Source organism: Caenorhabditis elegans, chromosome V (genome assembly GCF_000002985.6).
Source record: "Caenorhabditis elegans chromosome V".
Classification (NCBI taxonomy): domain Eukaryota; kingdom Metazoa; phylum Nematoda; class Chromadorea; order Rhabditida; family Rhabditidae; genus Caenorhabditis; species Caenorhabditis elegans.
In genome coordinates this window covers 14,772,965-14,791,303 of record NC_003283.11, presented here as the reverse complement: position 1 = coordinate 14,791,303, position 18,339 = coordinate 14,772,965, and the positions used below count along the sequence as shown (strand labels likewise).

The following is an 18,339-nucleotide window of genomic DNA, read 5'->3' as shown; positions in this document are numbered from 1 at the left end:
TTCTTCCCTTTCTAAATCTTTGCAACATATTCCTCTATTCAAATTTTCAAGTATCAATAATTTCCTCTATGTGTGTGCTCATCCTCAGCCTTATTCTATTGAAATTTGATACCAATGATCTTGAAGATGATATCTTCGTCGATCCTGTTGCTTCTTCTCCTAACCAGCCTCTAGACTATGAATTATTGTGAATTGAATACCGAAATCGAATCTCTCTTGGAGCATCTGTGTGCCTCTCTTGAGCCCACTGAATAAGAGGGAGCAGGTTGCCTAATCCATCTTGACACTTTTCCTATTTTTCTCGCCTGTTTCCTCATGTCAATTGTCATCAGAAGGGCTGGGAGAAGAAAAATGAGAACAGATGATAGAGAGGATGAGTAATTGCCACAAATTGCTTATTTATTTTTATTATGTGAGGAAAAAGAAGAAAAAGAAGAAGTAGAAAGACCACCCGTTTGGTTCTAGCTTTTTTTTGTTACTTTTTTTTTGTATTTCTTTGATATAAGGAATCAACTGGATTTTTGTACACTTTTCTTGTAATTAAAACCTATAATATAGTGTAGATTTTGTTTGAAAAATTGAAAGATTAATATATTTATAGTTTTTATTTATTTATTTTTGAATTGTATATGGAATGACACTTTAATTTTGTAAAATTTTTCAAACTTTTGAATTGTTTTTGAACTTCTGTGCAAACATGGTTACTGTAACTGCGAGAATTGCTTGATATTTTCAGTTTTTTCAAAATTCAATATTTGTCCAATTTTTGGCGTTAAAATCCATATTCTTTGCTCAAAAAATTGCAAAAAATTAAATTTAAATTACTGTAAGAATCCAAAAATTGTTTAATTAATTGGTACAGTAACCACTCAGCGCGGCAATTGAAAATGAATGCAGTTACTTGAAGAATTTTATGAAAAAATAAACTGAAATTTCTTGAAAAACCCAAGTGGGATTTTTTTTTCAAAAAAAAAAGAAACCGAAAATTGTTCGTTTTTCCAACATTCCGGAAGAAAATTCAGTTTTTCGAAAAAAACTTCAAATTTTATCCACTTTTTAAAAGAAAATTGTATTTTTTTCATAAACAAAATGTGATTAAAACAACTTTTATTGCTGATTTTCCGAACATTTTTTCCGATTTTTAATTTTTAGTCTACTCCTTTTAATCAAGCTGATTGTTTTCCACAGTTTTCCTCATTTTTCTCTTGTCCTTCATTTTTTAAAATAGATTTACAGTCCTCCCTGTTACAAAAAAGGTTGTTTTCAGTAACTCGATTGGTCTGAAACTGCTTACAAGGTCATCTTGACCCACATCTTAACCCCTTTGAAGTTTCCTTTTTGTCCTCATTCACGGGACTAGTTTCATCCTTATTTTGTCAAATATACTCGGGGTACACTTTTAACGTTCGTGTTCACTTTTCGTTCCATTTGCATAATTAGTCGTTCCTCTTCTCTCTCTTATTCTACTCTAGTAGATGAATGAATGTTCACTCTCATTCATCATTCACTCTTCGGTGATGAAAGTGTGCTGGTTAAACTCAATATTTTGGGAAATATAAATTTAAAATTAAAAGAATTGAATTCTCAAATATTCAACATTACAGAACATCAACATCATCTCAAGCTCATCAATTAGGAACGACTGAAAGTGAGCTTGTTTGGCGAAGAGCCAAAAACAACAACCCTCCATCTTCTACTGTTGCTCCGTCAACATCATCGAAATCAGGTGGAGGTACTTCTCATTGGTCGGCTATTAATCACGAAATTAAAAATCGGCAGCAGAAGATTGCAAAGGTTAGTTTGATTTCGAAAATAGTTGAAAAAAAAACTAAATTTTGAAAAAATCGTAACATTCTAATAACCTTGAAATCGCCTATTTCATTCGATAGAAATTTGGCAGAAACTCGAAAAATTGTGAAAAACTGTATTTAATTTATCATATCTTCACCATAATTTTGGTTAACTAATACTTAAAAAATTGAAAAAAAAACTAAATTATAAAAAATTAAATAATTCCTGAAATTATAAGGATAGTAGAGAAATCGGAGAGATTTGTTATATTTGTCTAAATTTTCCTCTATTTCTAATGTCTATAAAAATTCAAGAAAAAAACATTTCCATGAGTTTGAAATTGCCAATTTCATTTGTGCACCTTTTTTTTTAGTTAAAAATTACAAAAATTTGAAAACGGTAAAATGCGCTGAGTTTTAGATTTTCCATTAAAACACTTTTCTGGACAAAACATGAAATGACGGTGTTTTTTTTTTGAATTTTTCGCTTTGAAGTTCAGAAAATGGGAAAATTTGAGTTTTCAACTAATTTTTCAAAAGCCTGACGGAAATTACATTTTTGAAAAAGTTTTTTTTGGTAATCTTCCAAATCTTCGGTTTTCAAAGAATAAAGAGCACCTGAAATTTTCTGACTATAAATAAAAATTTCTAAATTATTCGAAAAATTTTATTATCAGAATGATATTTTTTGATTTTTTCATTTTCCAGATAGCGATACTCCCTTTATAAAAAATCCGCAAAAAAAAAAGAAAATCCATCAGGTGATTTTCACTATCGAAACATTTTCTTGACATCTTTATCGCCAACCTTTCATCGAATTTCACTCTTTTCTCTCTTTTTCGACAAGATAATTTATCTCTAAATTTCTCGAAAAATCAACAACAAACGATTGCCGCCTTTACTATTACTGCGCAACTATAAAAAAAGACAAGTTTGATGGGCAAAAAACATTTAGTTTTCTGATCGGAGAATAATCGTAATGACTTCTACTACTACATATTGCAAAAAAAAAACGATTTGAAAGTATAATCTCTTCAGTCTTTTCCGCAGTATTCATGTACTCAAAAACTTGACCTGAAAAGAAAAGTCCTCTTGGTTGTTGACATCGTCTTCGTAGTTTTCGTATAATTACCATCCCATCGTCAAAATGTCGAAGACACTGTCAATCACATTGTATTCTTCTATTATTCTTACCCGACATTTCAACTTTTCGAGACTTTTTTGTATTTTTTGCGAATTAAAAAAAAAAAAATATTAGTTCAAAATTTTTTCTATTAGATTTTTGTATTAGTATGTCCTAACTGTAAGCATTATTTAAATGTTAAAATTAAATGTATTAAATTGATTTACATTGAAATTACTAAAAAAATGCTAAAAATTATAGAAAATTCGATTTAACAAGTCTATTAAATTGATATTAAATTCAATTTCTGGGAAATTTTCAATTTTTACCTATTATTTATAGTCAAAATCAGATTTCAAATTCACAAAATCAACAACAGACTCTGCCTTTATACTGGTCTTTGCACCAAAAATTGAGTTGTTTTTCGAACGACGAAAAATGAGAAAAAGTTAACTCGAAAATATAAACAAGAAATAATCCGAAAATTGCGCCTAATTTTTGTTATTTTCCATCGTTTTTCCGCTGCCGGCCGCAAATCCTGGAGAACAAAACAAAATATTTACTGTTTGATCTACTCCCGCCTCCTTTCTCCATTCAAAATAGTTTTCATTTCTTTTTTCAGGTTCTACCAACTCCACAACCACGTGGACATCATCATAATCGAACAATGTCAATTGTTGGTGGACCTCCTTCGGTTATTTCTGAATGTCGGCGTTCCAGTGATTATGCACAGCTTTGTGATTTTGCAAGTTCTACTGATAAGAATGGAATACATCTTGATGTGCATTCTAGTGAGTTTTTAAATTTTTAAATTCAAAATTCTCTTTAAAATAAATATCCTAAGTCACTGCAGTAACCTACACGTTTTTTTTACTTGAAGGCGGAGAAGTGCATTAATTAACTTCAACTAAATTGACTTCAAATTCAAAGTAATTTGAACTTGTCGAGTTAAGGCAAATTTTGTAAAATTCGGTTTTTTTTTTTCGAGTTATCAGTACAGTTTCTACTGTTCAAAAACAATTTCGCTACCGTAACCCACATTATTAAACAAATTGATGTTGAACTCAGATTTTAAATTCTCTTCATTTTTCAGAAATCGAAGACGATGCTGTCAGTGTCGCCGGTACCGTATTCAACGAGCCATGGGATTCAAATGTCTGGGAGAACTTGTTAGATCTGGCACACCATGGAGATGAATCTACGATGGGATTGAGTGAGTTTCTTTATCTTTTTAATTTGATTATAGAATTCAACGATTTTATTCCAGAAGTCAGTGAACCAATTCAAGAGGAAGATTCTGATTCGGATAGAACTGCTGGCGGAGACTCAACATGTCAAATGGATTCGGATGAAGACGATGATGATGATGATGAGGATGAGATGATTAGATGGCAAACTGAGAAAATGATGAGAAGGCCTCTACCAAGTGATCGAGTTACTGTGAAAGCTTGGGAACAAGATTCAGATGCTGGAAGCTCGAAATTCAATACATTGGAAAGTCGATCAAAGAATGGTTCAATTGCTGGAAGTACACTTCGAAGACAGCCTGAAGGATCCTTTTCGATTCGAAGTCTGCCACGTGCTCTTTCAAGATTCTCTCACACTCTTGGAATGAATGGAATGAGTGCTGCTGCATCATTCGGATCTATTGATGATCTTCCAACTACACTCCCGTCAATGTCACCACTGCTCAGTGGACGTGTCTCTCGTGCTCAACTTCCGCGAAGCTCGAGCACTGATGAGAAGATCGGGAGAGCTGTTCAGAATTATGTTGAAGAATTGGCTCAAGTGAAAGAAGGAGATAATGCGTGTTTTGGATTGACACTTCGACAATTCGTTGCTTGTACAAAAGACACAAAAGAGACTGATCCGGCAGTTGTGATACGAAATGTTCGTCAATTTATCAATGGAATGAAGAATTATTTGGTGAAACATGGAGAAGGTGACTTGCATCACATAATCGATGAAGAGAGTTCTCGATTGAATAGTAATCAAATTTTGAACATTGACGCTGTACTTGAAGCAGTTCTTCATAAACTTTTGCTCCGAGAAGTCAAACCACTTTTATATCATGTTATGATTAAAGAACACTCGAAAGCTGGAGCTCTTCAGTTAATATCTCAAAATCAAGGTGTGGTTCGGAAAATGAATTTAACTGAATTAGGATTCTCGAATCCGGAATCTCTTGTGACTCCATCATCTTCAATTATGGAACAAGTGAAGCTTTTGATGCGAAAAATGCAAAATCATTATTCGCCAATGAAGAAGCTGGAGAATCTGATGAAAGCTGTTGGTCTTGTGCTCGGATGTCAAGTTAACAATGGAAATGAGAATGAGAATCCGACGGATCCGATGAGCTGTGGGTATCGAGGACTGCCGCCTGGAGACGGTAAGATTTAAAATTGAAAGTGTCCTAGATTTTTTTAATTAAAAAATATCTGAAAAAAGAGATTTATCGAAATATGAAAATTTTAATGAAAAATAAGAAAATGTATTAAATTATCCAGATGCGAAATTTTGCAATTTTTCCCAAAAAAATGCGCCCGGTTTCGACAAGCCTTTGAAGAGTACTGAATTTTTAAGTTTCGCGGCAGCTAAATTTTTCATTAATTTTCATTGATTTCTGATAATTTGATTTTTATCGAGAAGACATGAAAAGTCAATTGAAAATTGAAAATTCGAAAAAAAAAATGAAATTTTTGTAAATTGAAAAACCCACACCCAAATTTTTTAAAATTTCAGATCTTGTCCGCTGGTTTGTCTACATTCTCTCACGTACATCTACCGTTGGATGTGAAGTTGAAGCATGGTATATGTGGGAACTTCTACCCCAACCAATCGTTACTCAAAGTGATGCATCATACTATCTTACATCTCTCTGGTCAGCTGTACACGTTCTTAAAAGTACTGAATCTATTCGTCGATTGTGTGAGAATGATCAACGTGTCATTGTTTCTCATGATTCATCCCGTCATCTCTGTTCTTCACCACTTCTCTCCACTGCTACATTGACACGTGGAACATCGGCTGGCATTCCGCAAGTGATTTCGGCGGCCACGTGTGACGCATTTGTGAAGATTGCCGTACCGGACGAGGCTGTTGGATGTGTGAGATATGCTACATTCCCAGGAGTTCCAATGTTGACTACGTCGAAATTGAGCCGTCTCGTCGCGCATCAGCAAGGAATCACTAATCCGGAAGAACATGGATTGTGAGTTTTTTTTACAATTCGAAATTTAATGACGATCCAAAATAGTCACAAATTCACAAAACGAAAAAAAAATCATGGAAGAATGGAAAATTCTACTTTTAAAAACGAGAAATTTTGGCTAATTTCCCTATTTGATTTTTTTTCCAAAATGAGAAGTCTCTCCGCCCACTCCATCTGATTGGTTGAAAAGTGGGTGGGGCGAATCGCTGATTGGCTGTTCGCAGTTTTCATTTTGGAGGGAATTCAAAAAATCAATGAAAAATCCTGTTTTTAAAAGTTGAATTGTTTCATTCTTTGGCGATTTTTTTCTCGTTTTGCTTTTCTGAAGTTGGGAATATTTCGGATTTTCAATGCAAAATCTTTGAAGCACATCATTATTTTTCAGATATCTGATCGCTGAAGGCTTCGAATCTTGTCTATCTCCATCCGAATGCCCAGTTCTTGTCCACGAACAACTGAAAAAGGACAAAAAGCCACACATGTTCGCCTACAAACGCCACGAAGCAAAAATCGCGTGGCCAAGAGCAGCGATTTGCTGAGCTCTTCCAATTTTAGTCTCATCTAGTCTAGCTTCTTTGTATCCCTGTTTCATATAAACTGAGCCGTTCCATTTCTTTCCTCTTTCCCAATCCAGAAAAAAAGCTTTACATCCCAGTCCCTTTATCTGTGCTAAACCAAGACATTCAAACTGTTTCTACTCCCCTTTCCACTCAAATTCATCTTCCTCATTGTTTCAAAAATATGGGTATTCTTCTCATTCGTCTTCTAAAAATAGTTTTAAAATGTTTTATTCGCCTTTTCACCCGTTCATTTTTGTTCTGTTTTATTGATTTCTCTCACTTTTCCCCCTTTTTAATCTTGTTCAATTAGCTCGCATTTCTTCTATCCACCAGTGATTATTCCCCATTTTTTCACTGAATATTTGTATATTTTGAACGCAATTCTTTTGCATTTTTATTGAAGAATTATCACGATTTTTTTCTGAATAGAATCTACAATCGAAAAAGAAAAACAGTTTTATTTCAAAAATAAGTTTTTGAAACATTGACAAATAGGGAGCCACGTCAAATGGACGCACCTCGTAAGGTCATCTGAACAATCCCACGTGTCATGTGTGGCAGAAAAGTACGGTAAAAATTCATTCCCTCTGCTCATTCCTCCAGTTTTGGTGATTTGCAATGCTCTCCGAAGCTTCTTCTGTGCAATCACCGACTGTTTCGATTCGACGTCGAACTTGTGTCGTTTGTGGATCCTCGACGCTTAACAGCTACGTCACTTCTTTCACAAGAGTTCCAGACAAACAGTAAGTTTCTTTTTCAGCGCAAGAAGTTTTGGAATTCTAAAGCTTGACATTTTCAGAGAACAATGGGTGACTGTGTTGGCGAATGGAGACGCAGGATTCGAAGATCAGTTGAAGGCTTCATTGGCGACTGGCAGAAAATACATCTGCTACGATCATTTCGACAGGCAGTATTTTGCACAAAGGAAGACTGACGACGGATTTGAATTGATCCGGAACAGGAACCCGATGGCATTTGTTAGTTATTCGTTCACTGGAATATTTTGAGATGGAAGAGATATACGATTGAATGTGAAGAACTAGGCCAGCTAGTCCGTTCAGAATGTAGATTTACGAGCGATTCCGCAATAAAAGAATCAATTTATTCGTGAATTTATGTGATTTTAGTAGTTTTTGCGAGAATATTGTTTGTAAAATTCCAGATTATAATGGAATATTGAAAAAAAAGTGACTTGTTAAACACACTCGGTTGACATTTCGCTGTGTACTTCACGAGGAAAAGGCACTTTGTTTCAAAACGCCCAAATTTCTGAAATTTTCCCTGTTGTAAGAGTAAAATCTATTGAAACTCGAAAATTATACGAAAATATTGATTATCTCATGATTGCTCGTAAATCTACAAAAATAACATGTCTAGAGGAGCCAAACAATGATGGCCTAGTTTTTATTTTCGTCATCGTTTCTCTTCCATTTCAAGATCGAAAAGCATGCCATGTGAGCTTATGCCAACAGCAAAAGACATGGCTCGTAAATCGACATAGGCTTATCGATTTACGTGGCCTAGTTTTCACAACTTTGACTTTAACTTGAATATCGTTAGTTCTAAAAATCTGAGAAAAATATAAAAATAAAATTAATTCCGATATTTAATTGCAGAAAAACGCTACTTTCATCCGACACGTGGATCTCAGAAGCACTTCATCATTTGTGCCAGACGACTCATCAGAGGAACCGGTAATTTTCGTCGAAAGTTTTTCAAAACCTATGTAATTTTCAGATCCCTGCTAAACGTCTGAAAATAATGAGTGATTTGAAGGGTAGAGGTGGAGAATTGGATCCGAATTCGATGACTTTCCTGATGAAAACCATTTTTCTTCATGTAAAAAAGACAATGGAAGAGGCAGATGAAGCTAGACGGAAGCATGAGATTAAAGAAGAACTTGATTAATTTATTTTTTAATATTTGATTTGTATTGTGTTGAAATGAATTTATAATTATTGGCAACGTAACTATTTTTTCTTGTATACTGTTTCTATTACTTCAAGACGAATTTTTTTCTAGAATGGGACCCGGCTGAGGAGCGGTTTTTGAGCTGTTGTGGAGCTTCAGACATTAATAAGTAAATCTGTGAAGTTTTAAAGAAAGTGGTGTTTGTGGTTGAAAAAATAAATTTTTTTAGAATTATGAAAAAAAAAACATTTTTTGGCACCTTCCGATTCTCCTGGTTATTTTTTTTAAATATTTAAATTAACCAGGAGAGTATTTAACATAAAAAGTAACATCACGTTCATCTCGACAAGTCGGGCCAGCAAAAAAGGACTAACGGACCAAAACTGTGGCACAGGCACAAACTAATTACAATAAATTGGATTAAAAGTATGGAATTTATTCATTTAGTTATATTTTTTTTTTTGGACCATCTTAAGATTTGAATATTAACAATTTAAAGTCAAAAAAGTTTATGTGGCTCGGTGGTATATCTTGGGCTCATAGGAGAAAAGAATCTAGAATCTTCAATCTTCACTGGGCAGTTTTCCAAATTTGGAGTTTCTGGTCGAATGTAGACGTTTTTCTTTGGGAATTTGAGAAGGAAGAAAACTATGAAAACCAAGATGAGAAGAGTGACTATGACGAGGATAAGCACGGAGTACAGAACAATATTTGAGGGATTTGATCTGAAATTTAGAACTGAGTTGATTCTTGCTTTGGTTAATGTGATAACTTACTGTTGGAATGCTGCAACTTTAATAATTGGAGTAGTTGATGGAACTTCCGAAATCAAAACTGTAGTGGTAGTAGTTGTGATTTCAGTTGTAGTAGAAGTAGTAGTTGTTGTACTTGTAGTCTTCTCTTGACATGATTTTCCATTGAAACCAGCATCACATTCAAAAGTCGATTTAACAAGAAGAACAATATCAGTGAATGCAAATGTTTGATAGCTACTATCATCAGTTTCCATTTTAAAAGCATACTTCAATGGGAAGTTGAATTCCTTTGAAAATACAATTTCAAGAGTCTCTTGATGATCTTTTGGATGAAAACTGAGAGTTCTTGAAGCTCCCATTGCCAATTCCACAGTTTGAAGACTTGAATTAGTTGAAAGATGCAATGAAAAATGACTAGAAGCAGTGAGCTCAAGACGAAGATGTCCAGTGGCAGAAACCATTGGAAAAAGGACAAGATAGAGAAATGTTGAATAAGAACACATTCTGATTGGAGAGGAGCAAATTAGACTAAATGATTATCCCGGGTGGATAGATTGCTTATATACCAATTCCAGACAAACCACGCCTTCTCTGGAAATGTCATCATATTCCAATTGTCATCCTGCACATCTTCACCTTGTTATTGGAATTACAAATGGCTGGAGATGAATGTTCCAGCTGTAACTCCAATTGCAGATATCCCAGAAAAATCGGGTATCTTGGAAATGTTGAAGATTGGAATCAATTATTGAAAAATCTTTTCAAACTCAGATTTCTAAAAATTGGTCTCAATACTGTAAAAAGTTGTTTTAAAATTAAGTAATTTCAAAACAAAATCTCCAAGAAAAAGCTTTTATTTCACATAGTAGTTCTCTTTAAAACGCTGGCATTGACTGGCAGCCTGGAGCACCGGGAATTCCAACTGGAAGCGATCTTGGGTTGGCTGCTGAAAGAATATTCATTGAGATCTTTTCCTCATTAAAATAACTGACTATCGGGAACCGAATTAGCAGCTGGTGTTCCTGGGTTTGTGTACGACGGGGCTGGAGAATTGGCAGCTAGAGAAGTCGGCTTGACACTGGTGTTAGGGGCATTCGGAACGCTTTTAGCGGTTTTACTCCTGAAAATCAGAAATAGTTAGGAACAAAACTTTGACCGGGATTTGTAACTTGCATCAGGCGAAACTCACAATGCACTTTTAGCTGTAACGGGTGGTCCGTTTGTCTCAGCCGCCTGAAAAAGAACTCTGGTAACCTGAACATCATTTCAACTCACTCCAGATCTTTGCGTTGAGTTCTCGCCCTCATCCCTCCCTCGGGCTTCTGGTTTCTTCCCTTTCTCAGATTTTTTGGATTTCTTCGACTTGCTCGATTTTTTCGAAATTTTCATGGAAGAATCCGCTGACTTCTTCTTTTTGTTCTTCTTGTTTGACTTTTTCGATGAATCTTTGCTCCTTTTCTTCTTCTCTTCTTTGTCCAACGCAGTTCGAGTACTATCCGGTATTGCATCCGAGATCGGCGCCTAAAAATCAGAAATATAGAGATTACAAGATATTACAGATTAATCAGTGTTCGGTTTTCAAAGTGTTCTGGTACTAGAAATTCAACATCCGCCTGCCTGCCCGGCATCATGCCTATTCCGTGCCTACTCATTGATTTTTGCAGCTTCCCCCTCACATACCGCTCTCATGGAATTTGTCATCTCCCGAACATGACAACTGTTCTTCTGACGGGGTGGTTTGCAAAAGCAAATGATGAATATGGTGCTCTGTAATTTATAGTTTGTAGTGTCAGTGCAATTTGTAGTCATTGTAGCTCACCGTTATCATTATGAAAGAGTTGAAGATAAAGAATGTATCCATACAAACCGCCATCACATGATTCGTTTAATAAACGGAATAAATTGAGAAATAATCGAATATGAGTATGTGGATTCGAGTATTGATTGAATCGAAAAGTGAATAGAATATTTGATTTTTTTTCTCTCACGGGAATTAATTTTTTTTCTCATCGTGTTTTATTGAAAGTTTATTCATTGATTTTTGGGTACGTTTATTTGAATACTATTTCAATTTTTAAGCTTTGAAAACAGCAATACTAAGCCTGAAATTCCGAAAAGTTCACGTTTCATTAATGAAAATATCAAAAACTTTTGGGGGGGGGGGGGGGCAGAAATCGGAAAAGTACCGATTTTTGTTCATTACTAGAGTTCATTCGTGACGAAGAAGGTGCATTTACTCATGACAATGGAAACAAAACAGGATGACGTGGAAGCCGATGGTTCTGAAGTTCGAGCACAAGCTGGAAGAGGTGGACACATGCCACAAGTTCGATCGACACCAATCGTTCTTCCAAATCAAGTGGCTTCTATGCCAGTTAGAATGACAGTGAGTTACACAGAGAAACATCATATGTCTTTGCCTTGGGACTTATTTGGTAGGCAAGTGTCTCATGTGTTTGTGCATGCCTGTCGTTTGTCTATCGGTAGGCTGAAGTTAGGTGAAAGTCGCTTATAAAGGCTACCTTCTAGGCGACACCGACTGTGAGTGTGTAAAGTGTGGCAGGGTTCAATTACCGATTTTTTAACAAATTAATTAAATGAGAAAATAAAAAAAAATCGTAAGTTCATCGTTACACCGGAGTTCATGCAAAAATGCTGTATTTCAGGGTTTCAACAACCTTCCGGCTCACAATGTTCTGGATATGATTTCTCGGACCAACTCTATGATGGTTGTTCAAGCACTAGAACCTCTGGAAATTGCAACAGGAATCGAGACGCCAAATCAATATGTTGTTCATGATATGTACTGTCGTCCGATTATGAATTGTATGGAAAGATCCAATGGATTTGCTCGTCAAATGCAAGGATCTCATCGAAGCTTTGCAATGATGTGTACAGATTTATTTGGTGCACATGTTATGCAATGTCACAGAGATCAGCCTTGGGGATCATTCACGGATCACTTGACTACACAGTTTCTGGGACAGAATATTGGAATTATGTCGAGAACTCATGGGGATGTCAATGTGAGTTTATGAGAAATCAAGTCTTTTGGCAAAACTTGGTTACCTTCTGGGAAACATTTTCACTTTCTTGGCTGAAACATTCGTGAATATATTTTTTTCAGTTCCATCTTCTCGGCGCGGGAAGCAATCAATCTCTTCTGATCCGTTCTCCGTTGTTTGCTGCAAGTGGTGGAACCAGAAGCTTCCCAGTTATGACCTACAATGGAATGAGAGTTGGTGAAATTGTTCGCCTTTATCCTGGATATATGCAAGAAATGTACTCTGATGCAGATACTTATATTGTGCATTGTAAGTAGCTTCTTTAAACTAATTTAATTCTCAATTTTACAGTCCCAATGGATCTTCCACCAATCTTGAAGCTTTTGCTCATCTCGTCTGTATTCCTTATCGATTTCACATTCTTTGAAAATAATGGACAACAAAATAACATGTATCGTGGATATGGAGGATCACATTATGTTAGACAACGTTCTTACCATAGTGGATTCTCTTCTGGATATTTCCCTGGATTCTATTGATTTTTTGGGTATTAGTGTGATGTCAAATGGATTCTTTCAAATTCTGCATTTTATTTATTAAAAAAGCCTTCGTTTCAAATATTCTTTACCTTTCAAAGTCTCGTTCAGAAATTGATTTAAAAGTTTCCACAGATTTCATTTTCAAAGATGCTATATCTTTGATTGAGCTGTTTGTAAACCGTATTCAACTTTCCTATAAAACGTTTCACCATGATTTTCGTCCATCGCCTTTATTATAACGGTGACTAAATATTCATTATTTGTGTTGAATGTAAAATGGTGAGTCTTCAAGGATTACTGTAATTTCTAACGTTTTGCTGTTGCGTCGATTTTTTCAAATAGCTTGTCAAGTTTCGAAAGAATCATGGAAAGTGAAAAATCAATTTGAAAAGTTAGTAAATTACAGTAATCCTCAAAGGCTCCCACCATTTTGGATTTAACACAAATGTTCGTTGCGATGCATCGTATTGTACCTTTTGAGCAACATTTCCCTTCTGGTTAATATTGCGAAATCCTCATAAAATCAAGAAAAATCTAAAAAAAGCGAAAAACTCTGCTTACAATTCAGATCGCGGCGAGTCCCGTTCAATATCATTCGTGCGCCTTCGAGCACGAGTTCCAGGAGAATTCCAAACTTCGAAGAGACATAATTTTTGTATTTTGAAGACTGCATATTTTAAAATGTTAATACCTGACTATGACTAATTTCACCTTTTAATTCTAGAATGATTTACTTTTCAAAAACAATGCAATTATTTCAAATATGAAAAAGCTGCAAAAATGAATAAAATTATGAAGCTGTTGGGGAAGGGGTGGCAAAAATAAAATGCATGAATCAAAACCAGGAAGGAGATCACAGGATGACCAAAAATGACTAATTTGTAAAATTGTAAACCCATGATTTTTAAAACAAAAATAAATAAGTAAAAATATTATGGGTACGCAGAAATATGTTTTTTACGGATTCCAACCTGATTCAATGTTCTGGGGCTGATCTCTCCAATGTGGCACTGTACCTAGATTTCAAAGAACGAATTTTTCTACGTTCCCATAATAAATAACAAATAGTGAAAATATCTTAGAAGAACTCAGTCGCCGGTGGCTTCTCTTCTTCTTTTTTCGTTCCAATCAACGGATCCAATTGTTTGCTCACCAATTTGTAATAGAGTCCTTCTGTATTTTTCATCAGCTCCTCATGGTTTCCCATCTCGGTTACATTTCCCTTTTCAATTACAGCAATTCGATCAGCACTTCTCACAGTGGATAAACGATGAGCAATCACCAATACAGTTCGTTCACGAGCACATCGATTTAACGCCTCTTGTACCATAGCTTCAGACTCTGAATCCAGCGCCGATGTGGCTTCGTCAAGGATCAGAACACGTGGATCACGGATCAAAGCTCGAGCAATTGCAATTCTTTGCTTCTGTCCTCCAGACATTTGGACTCCTTTTTCCCCGCACTTGGTATCATATCCCTTCTCCATTTTAGACACGAATTCATGAACATTCGCCATTTCAGCTACACGCATCATATCCTCATCCGTTCCATTTTCAAGTCCATAAAGGATATTTTCTCGAACAGTTCCAGAGAATAAAGTTGGTTCCTGTGCAACTAGTGCAATGTTTGTGTGATAATGGAGATGGTCAATGTTCTGAATTGGTGTTCCATCTATCAAAATTCTTCCAGATTGTGGAGTATAAAATTGTTGAATCAAAGAAACCAATGTCGACTTTCCATTTCCACTTGGTCCAACCAATGCAATAGTCTTTCCTGGGTCAATTGATAAATTTATCTTATTCAGGACATTTGCATTCTTGCGAGTTGGATAAGCAAACTCAACATCTTCAAAGATAATGTTTCCAACAATTTCTGGTGTCTCGGTTCCGAACTCATAGTCGAGTTCTGGTTGGCGATTCATGATATGGATTACTTTTCGTGACGATCCAATGGTTTTCATGACGTCAGAGAACAAGGAGCTGAATGCCTGAAAAGAAAAATAATTAAACTAATTTTTTATTTCTAGAAATATTGCATACTGTAAATAATCGAAAATCACCCAAAACGGAAATTTCAAAACATAACCATTTAAAAATTTCTAGAAATATTTATATGATTATTTGAAGTGTCGAAAAAAAAACAGAAATCAGTGCTTAACATTGCAGGATCGAAAAAAACTGCCAACATATTGAATTTTTGAGTAGACAGTAAAATTATAAACTTTTAATTTTTCAGTTCCTCCAATTATACACTTGTCTAGTTATCAGCTTTTTGGCTCATTCTCGAATTTTTTTTGGAATACAAAGCCATTAATTAACTATGTAACAGGCGCTTAAAATGCGACAAAGAGAGCTGTTTTTTGTTGGTATTTTTGAACATTTTTAGTGTTGACTTTGACTAGTGGGGAAATTATTATATACCATTCCAATTTTTTTGCACTTTGAATTTGAAAAATCTTACGTTGAGTGCAGAGTGAAGTCTCCAGTGATAGAAAATATAGGTCAAGAGAGCATCTGGCTCCATTCTTCCATTCAACGTCAGATATCCACCGTAGAGATAGATAATAACGTCTTCAATGTTCCACATTGTCGCCCAGAAATAATTGAAGAAAGTTCCAAACACAACTGTCTTTGTACTGATCTTGAACCATGCATCAGTATCTCTTGTGTATCTCATATTCTCAATTTTTTCTGCAGCAAATGATCGAACTGTTCGGATGGCTGAGAGCACTTCTTCAACTGTTTCATTCGAAACTGCAGTTGCATCGTTCTCCTTCTCTGACAATTTCTCAACGATAAGTCCGTAAAACTTTGTGGTTAGGAGAATAATTGGGAATGTGACGAATGTACTAATAGCCAGTTGCCAAGAATAATAAAACATAATGGGAGCCGAGCCAAAGAGCATGAATGAGTTGTTGACAGTGGTCTCAATGTAGACAGGAAGTGAGTTCGAGATTGATTCGGAATCTTTTGTAATTCTTGACATAAGCTGACCGGTTTTGTTATCATCGAAAAAGCTGATATCTTGATGCAGAATTGCACGGAAAAGACTGACACGAATATTTCTTGCAGTAAGTCTTTCAGCATATTGCATGCAAATGTATCGAACAGTGTTGACAGTAGCTTCGGTGAATTGAACTGCTGCGAGCACGATGCATGCTCGTTTGAGGACGTCAAAGGACTTCATACGGATTGCAGTTGACATCATTTGACTGTAGAGTGCGGGCTCGATCAAGTTCACTGAAAAATAAAAATTTAGAAGTTTTGAATTTTCAATTTATTATTATATCCTAAAGTACTTGGTGTTGGAATTTGGCAGATCTATATTACCTCTATTACCAAATGTTTGGTTATTTTAGTAAGAATATTTATATTTTTGTAAAGTATTCTGAGTAGGCTGTCGAGTGGGAAGCGACGCGCTTGGCCTATTTGCCGCTCGCCTTGCCTAACTGCCTATAGCGCTCAATGTTTGGTAAACCAAGATTAATTGAGAATGATCACAGAAGAGAACATTAAAAAATTCAACACCATAAAACTGCAGCGACGAAAACTTGCACAAAATGGTAGAAGTACCAAGAGGCGCGTGAAAGGTACCTCCGCCTCGATCGGCTGAAATGTCAAACTTGGAGCTCCAAGTCTTTTCGGAATGAGTAATTCTAAAAACCTAAAAAATAAAAGTAACACTTACAGATGCAATCAACGAACAAAAGAACATAAGCAGCTGAAAACCACTTCCACTGCACTGAGCACAATTTGACAATTTGCCAAAGATGTGTGAGCAACGGGAGCCGTTTTTCCTTCTCCTCCTTTGAAACTGCATCATTATCTTCTTCATCAGTGGAACTAGATCTGGATGTACTGGAAGTTGCAGCTGTAGGTGTAGCTGTAGAAGCAGTGCCATTAGTTGATGCAGTTCCTGAAACATTATTGTGTTGTCTTGGGATTTTTCCAATTTTGATGAAATGTCTCATATTGCCTCATAACTCAAGGACTCACAGAATTTAGATTTAAAAAATAACGATTTTTTGATTTTAAAATTGGTTTTTTCTCTACTTAAAAACAAACAAATTTCGAAAATCAAAAACACCAAAACTGATGACTAATATCTTCGGTTTCCAGCCAGGCACGTACAAATTCTAGAAAATCAATGGTTTTAATGGAGAGTCCCCTGATAGTTGTGCACCTAGCAATTTCATGCTAGGAAAATTAGTTTTCAGCGAAGAAAATTTATTACTCCTATAAAGATAAAAAGAGAAAATATCACAATACAACTTGTTAAAAAATTTTGGAATTTTTCAACAATCAAATTTTTTTCCAAGTTGCATATTTCCATTTTGGTTCAATTTATTGTTTAAACGTTTGAGGGTTGGAATAAAAATCCAAACTTTGCAAAAAGCTTAAACTTTTTTTCAAAATTTTGACAATTGTGATAGAAAATTTTGAAAATCTAAAGCATTTCAGATTTCAGGGCTTTCCCTTTAGGTTTAATTTTTTTTTTAAAATAAAACAAACCATTTTCGACATTAGTGTTCGCAGCAGTTTCAGTATTCTCAGTTAGCCTCTCGTATTCAGCTCCTTCTTTCTTCTTGCCCAGTAGTGTTTTCCGAATTGCAAATGGCAGGGAAAATGTGAGGAAAACAGCTGATCCGACGCTCATGAAAACTCCGGGACTCTTCAAAAATCCGCTGGTCTCATCGAAAACTAGCAACTTGACGACGGCAATCATATATCCGAGGATTCCAAACAAATCGTAGATGGTCATGTATTTCTTGAGCCTCTCAGCTTTTCCACGTCGAACAATGATTAATGCGACAAGAAGAGAAACTTGCCGAAAGAGGCAGAGGCCGACAAAATCCAATGGAGAAATCATGTAGTTGTAGTCATTAATATGAAATGTCTTGAAGACATCATCCAGATTGAATACCCACCCGGGAGTGTAGAATCCAAGGGAGATGATTGTGAAGGATATGTCAAATATTACATGCAGAAGCAATAATAGTTTGAGCAATATTGGCTTCATTTTTCCTCAAAAAATTAAAGAATAAATATGAAATAGAAAAATCCTAAAAATTGTCCTTTATATATGCGAGATAGTGGCCAAAAAACCAGGAGGAGTCAGACACTATGATGATATCTTTCGAAATTTGTGGAGTGAAGAAAAAGGAGACGCAGAATGAGAAACAAGGAAGAAAAGGAGAAATAGTAGGAACAGAGAGTGAGATAGGTGAACAAATAGGAAATTATGTCATTGTGAACCCAAAATACGATTCTTGAGACTGGGGAAAGTTGTGCAATATCTGGGTTGGTGGAAAATTTGAACATTTCAGTTTGATAAGGGAGTTTGAAAAGTTACGACTTTCCTTGTGAACTTATCAATATCGTTGACAAGTACATTCTCTATCAAAACCAAATTATGAATACTATAATACTACACCATTGAAAATAA

General features: G+C 35.4%; 6 protein-coding genes across 18 annotated transcripts in view; 3 read left to right on the top strand and 3 right to left on the bottom strand.

The window, feature by feature from the left end:
* Nucleotides 1–7,153, top strand: part of rin-1 — a gene marked incomplete at both ends in the record, with an annotated part of 31,450 nt that extends 24,297 nt beyond the window's left edge. For 6 of the 9 annotated variants that reach the window (NM_001269690.3, NM_001269691.3, NM_001269692.3 and 3 more), the window contains 6 exons: nt 1,605–1,794; nt 3,536–3,704; nt 4,007–4,126; nt 4,181–5,302; nt 5,656–6,124; nt 6,510–6,663. In NM_001269690.3, coding sequence (NP_001256619.1) covers nt 1,605–1,794; nt 3,536–3,704; nt 4,007–4,126; nt 4,181–5,302; nt 5,656–6,124; nt 6,510–6,663 — 2,224 coding nt within the window. Of the gene's footprint in view, nt 1–1,604; nt 1,795–3,535; nt 3,705–4,006; nt 4,127–4,180; nt 5,303–5,655; nt 6,125–6,509 lie in introns of those variants that run through there. The other 3 variants (NM_001129408.5, NM_001269693.4, NM_001269694.3) reach the window with 3 other exon arrangements.
* Nucleotides 7,094–8,654, top strand: Y50E8A.12 (THAP-type domain-containing protein; the record flags this gene model as incomplete). 3 transcript variants are annotated; one of them, NM_001269687.3, is made up of 4 exons in its annotated part: nt 7,094–7,427; nt 7,484–7,661; nt 8,301–8,378; nt 8,422–8,654. In NM_001269687.3, the coding sequence occupies 4 exons, from the start codon at nt 7,303–7,305 to the stop codon at nt 8,590–8,592; spliced, it is 552 nt and encodes a 183-aa protein (NP_001256616.1). The 3 variants fall into 3 exon arrangements, with proteins under 3 accessions (NP_001256616.1, NP_001256618.1, NP_001256617.1); NM_001269689.2 differs by lacking the exons at nt 8,301–8,378; nt 8,422–8,654 and having other exon boundaries at nt 7,239–7,427; nt 7,484–7,788; NM_001269688.3 differs by lacking the exons at nt 7,094–7,427; nt 7,484–7,661; nt 8,301–8,378 and having other exon boundaries at nt 8,446–8,592.
* Nucleotides 8,655–9,021: 367 nt separating this feature from the next.
* On the bottom strand, nt 9,022–9,874 carry Y50E8A.11 (Integrin_alpha2 domain-containing protein). Its single transcript, NM_074247.2, has 2 exons — nt 9,372–9,874; nt 9,022–9,320 (listed from the first exon to the last, which is right to left on the bottom strand). The coding sequence occupies exons 1-2, from the start codon at nt 9,809–9,811 to the stop codon at nt 9,095–9,097; spliced, it is 666 nt and encodes a 221-aa protein (NP_506648.1). The 5' UTR covers nt 9,812–9,874; the 3' UTR covers nt 9,022–9,094.
* Nucleotides 9,875–10,189: 315 nt separating this feature from the next.
* Y50E8A.10 (uncharacterized protein) lies at nt 10,190–11,308 on the bottom strand. Its single transcript, NM_074246.5, has 6 exons — nt 11,170–11,308; nt 11,031–11,117; nt 10,626–10,871; nt 10,540–10,583; nt 10,343–10,470; nt 10,190–10,296 (listed from the first exon to the last, which is right to left on the bottom strand). Exons 1-6 carry the CDS (start codon nt 11,221–11,223, stop codon nt 10,226–10,228), a joined length of 630 nt encoding a protein of 209 aa, NP_506647.1. The 5' UTR covers nt 11,224–11,308; the 3' UTR covers nt 10,190–10,225.
* A 251-nt stretch (nt 11,309–11,559) lies between these two features.
* scrm-7 (Phospholipid scramblase) lies at nt 11,560–13,101 on the top strand (the record flags this gene model as incomplete). Of its 3 annotated transcripts, NM_001276962.2 has the most annotated exons (5): nt 11,560–11,833; nt 11,880–11,968; nt 12,017–12,376; nt 12,478–12,664; nt 12,707–12,973. In NM_001276962.2, the coding sequence occupies 2 exons, from the start codon at nt 11,590–11,592 to the stop codon at nt 11,933–11,935; spliced, it is 300 nt and encodes a 99-aa protein (NP_001263891.1). The 3 variants fall into 3 exon arrangements, with proteins under 3 accessions (NP_001263891.1, NP_506646.1, NP_001263892.1); NM_074245.3 differs by lacking the exon at nt 11,880–11,968 and having other exon boundaries at nt 11,563–11,736; nt 12,707–13,101; NM_001276963.1 differs by lacking the exons at nt 12,017–12,376; nt 12,478–12,664; nt 12,707–12,973 and having other exon boundaries at nt 11,590–11,736; nt 11,880–11,903.
* A 505-nt stretch (nt 13,102–13,606) lies between these two features.
* haf-7 (HAlF transporter (PGP related)) lies at nt 13,607–18,046 on the bottom strand. The gene is made up of 4 exons (NM_074244.4): nt 17,406–18,046; nt 16,582–16,809; nt 15,355–16,133; nt 13,607–14,881 (listed from the first exon to the last, which is right to left on the bottom strand). The coding sequence occupies exons 1-4, from the start codon at nt 17,911–17,913 to the stop codon at nt 13,973–13,975; spliced, it is 2,424 nt and encodes an 807-aa protein (NP_506645.1). The 5' UTR covers nt 17,914–18,046; the 3' UTR covers nt 13,607–13,972.
* Between the last annotated feature and the right edge of the window lie 293 nt (nt 18,047–18,339).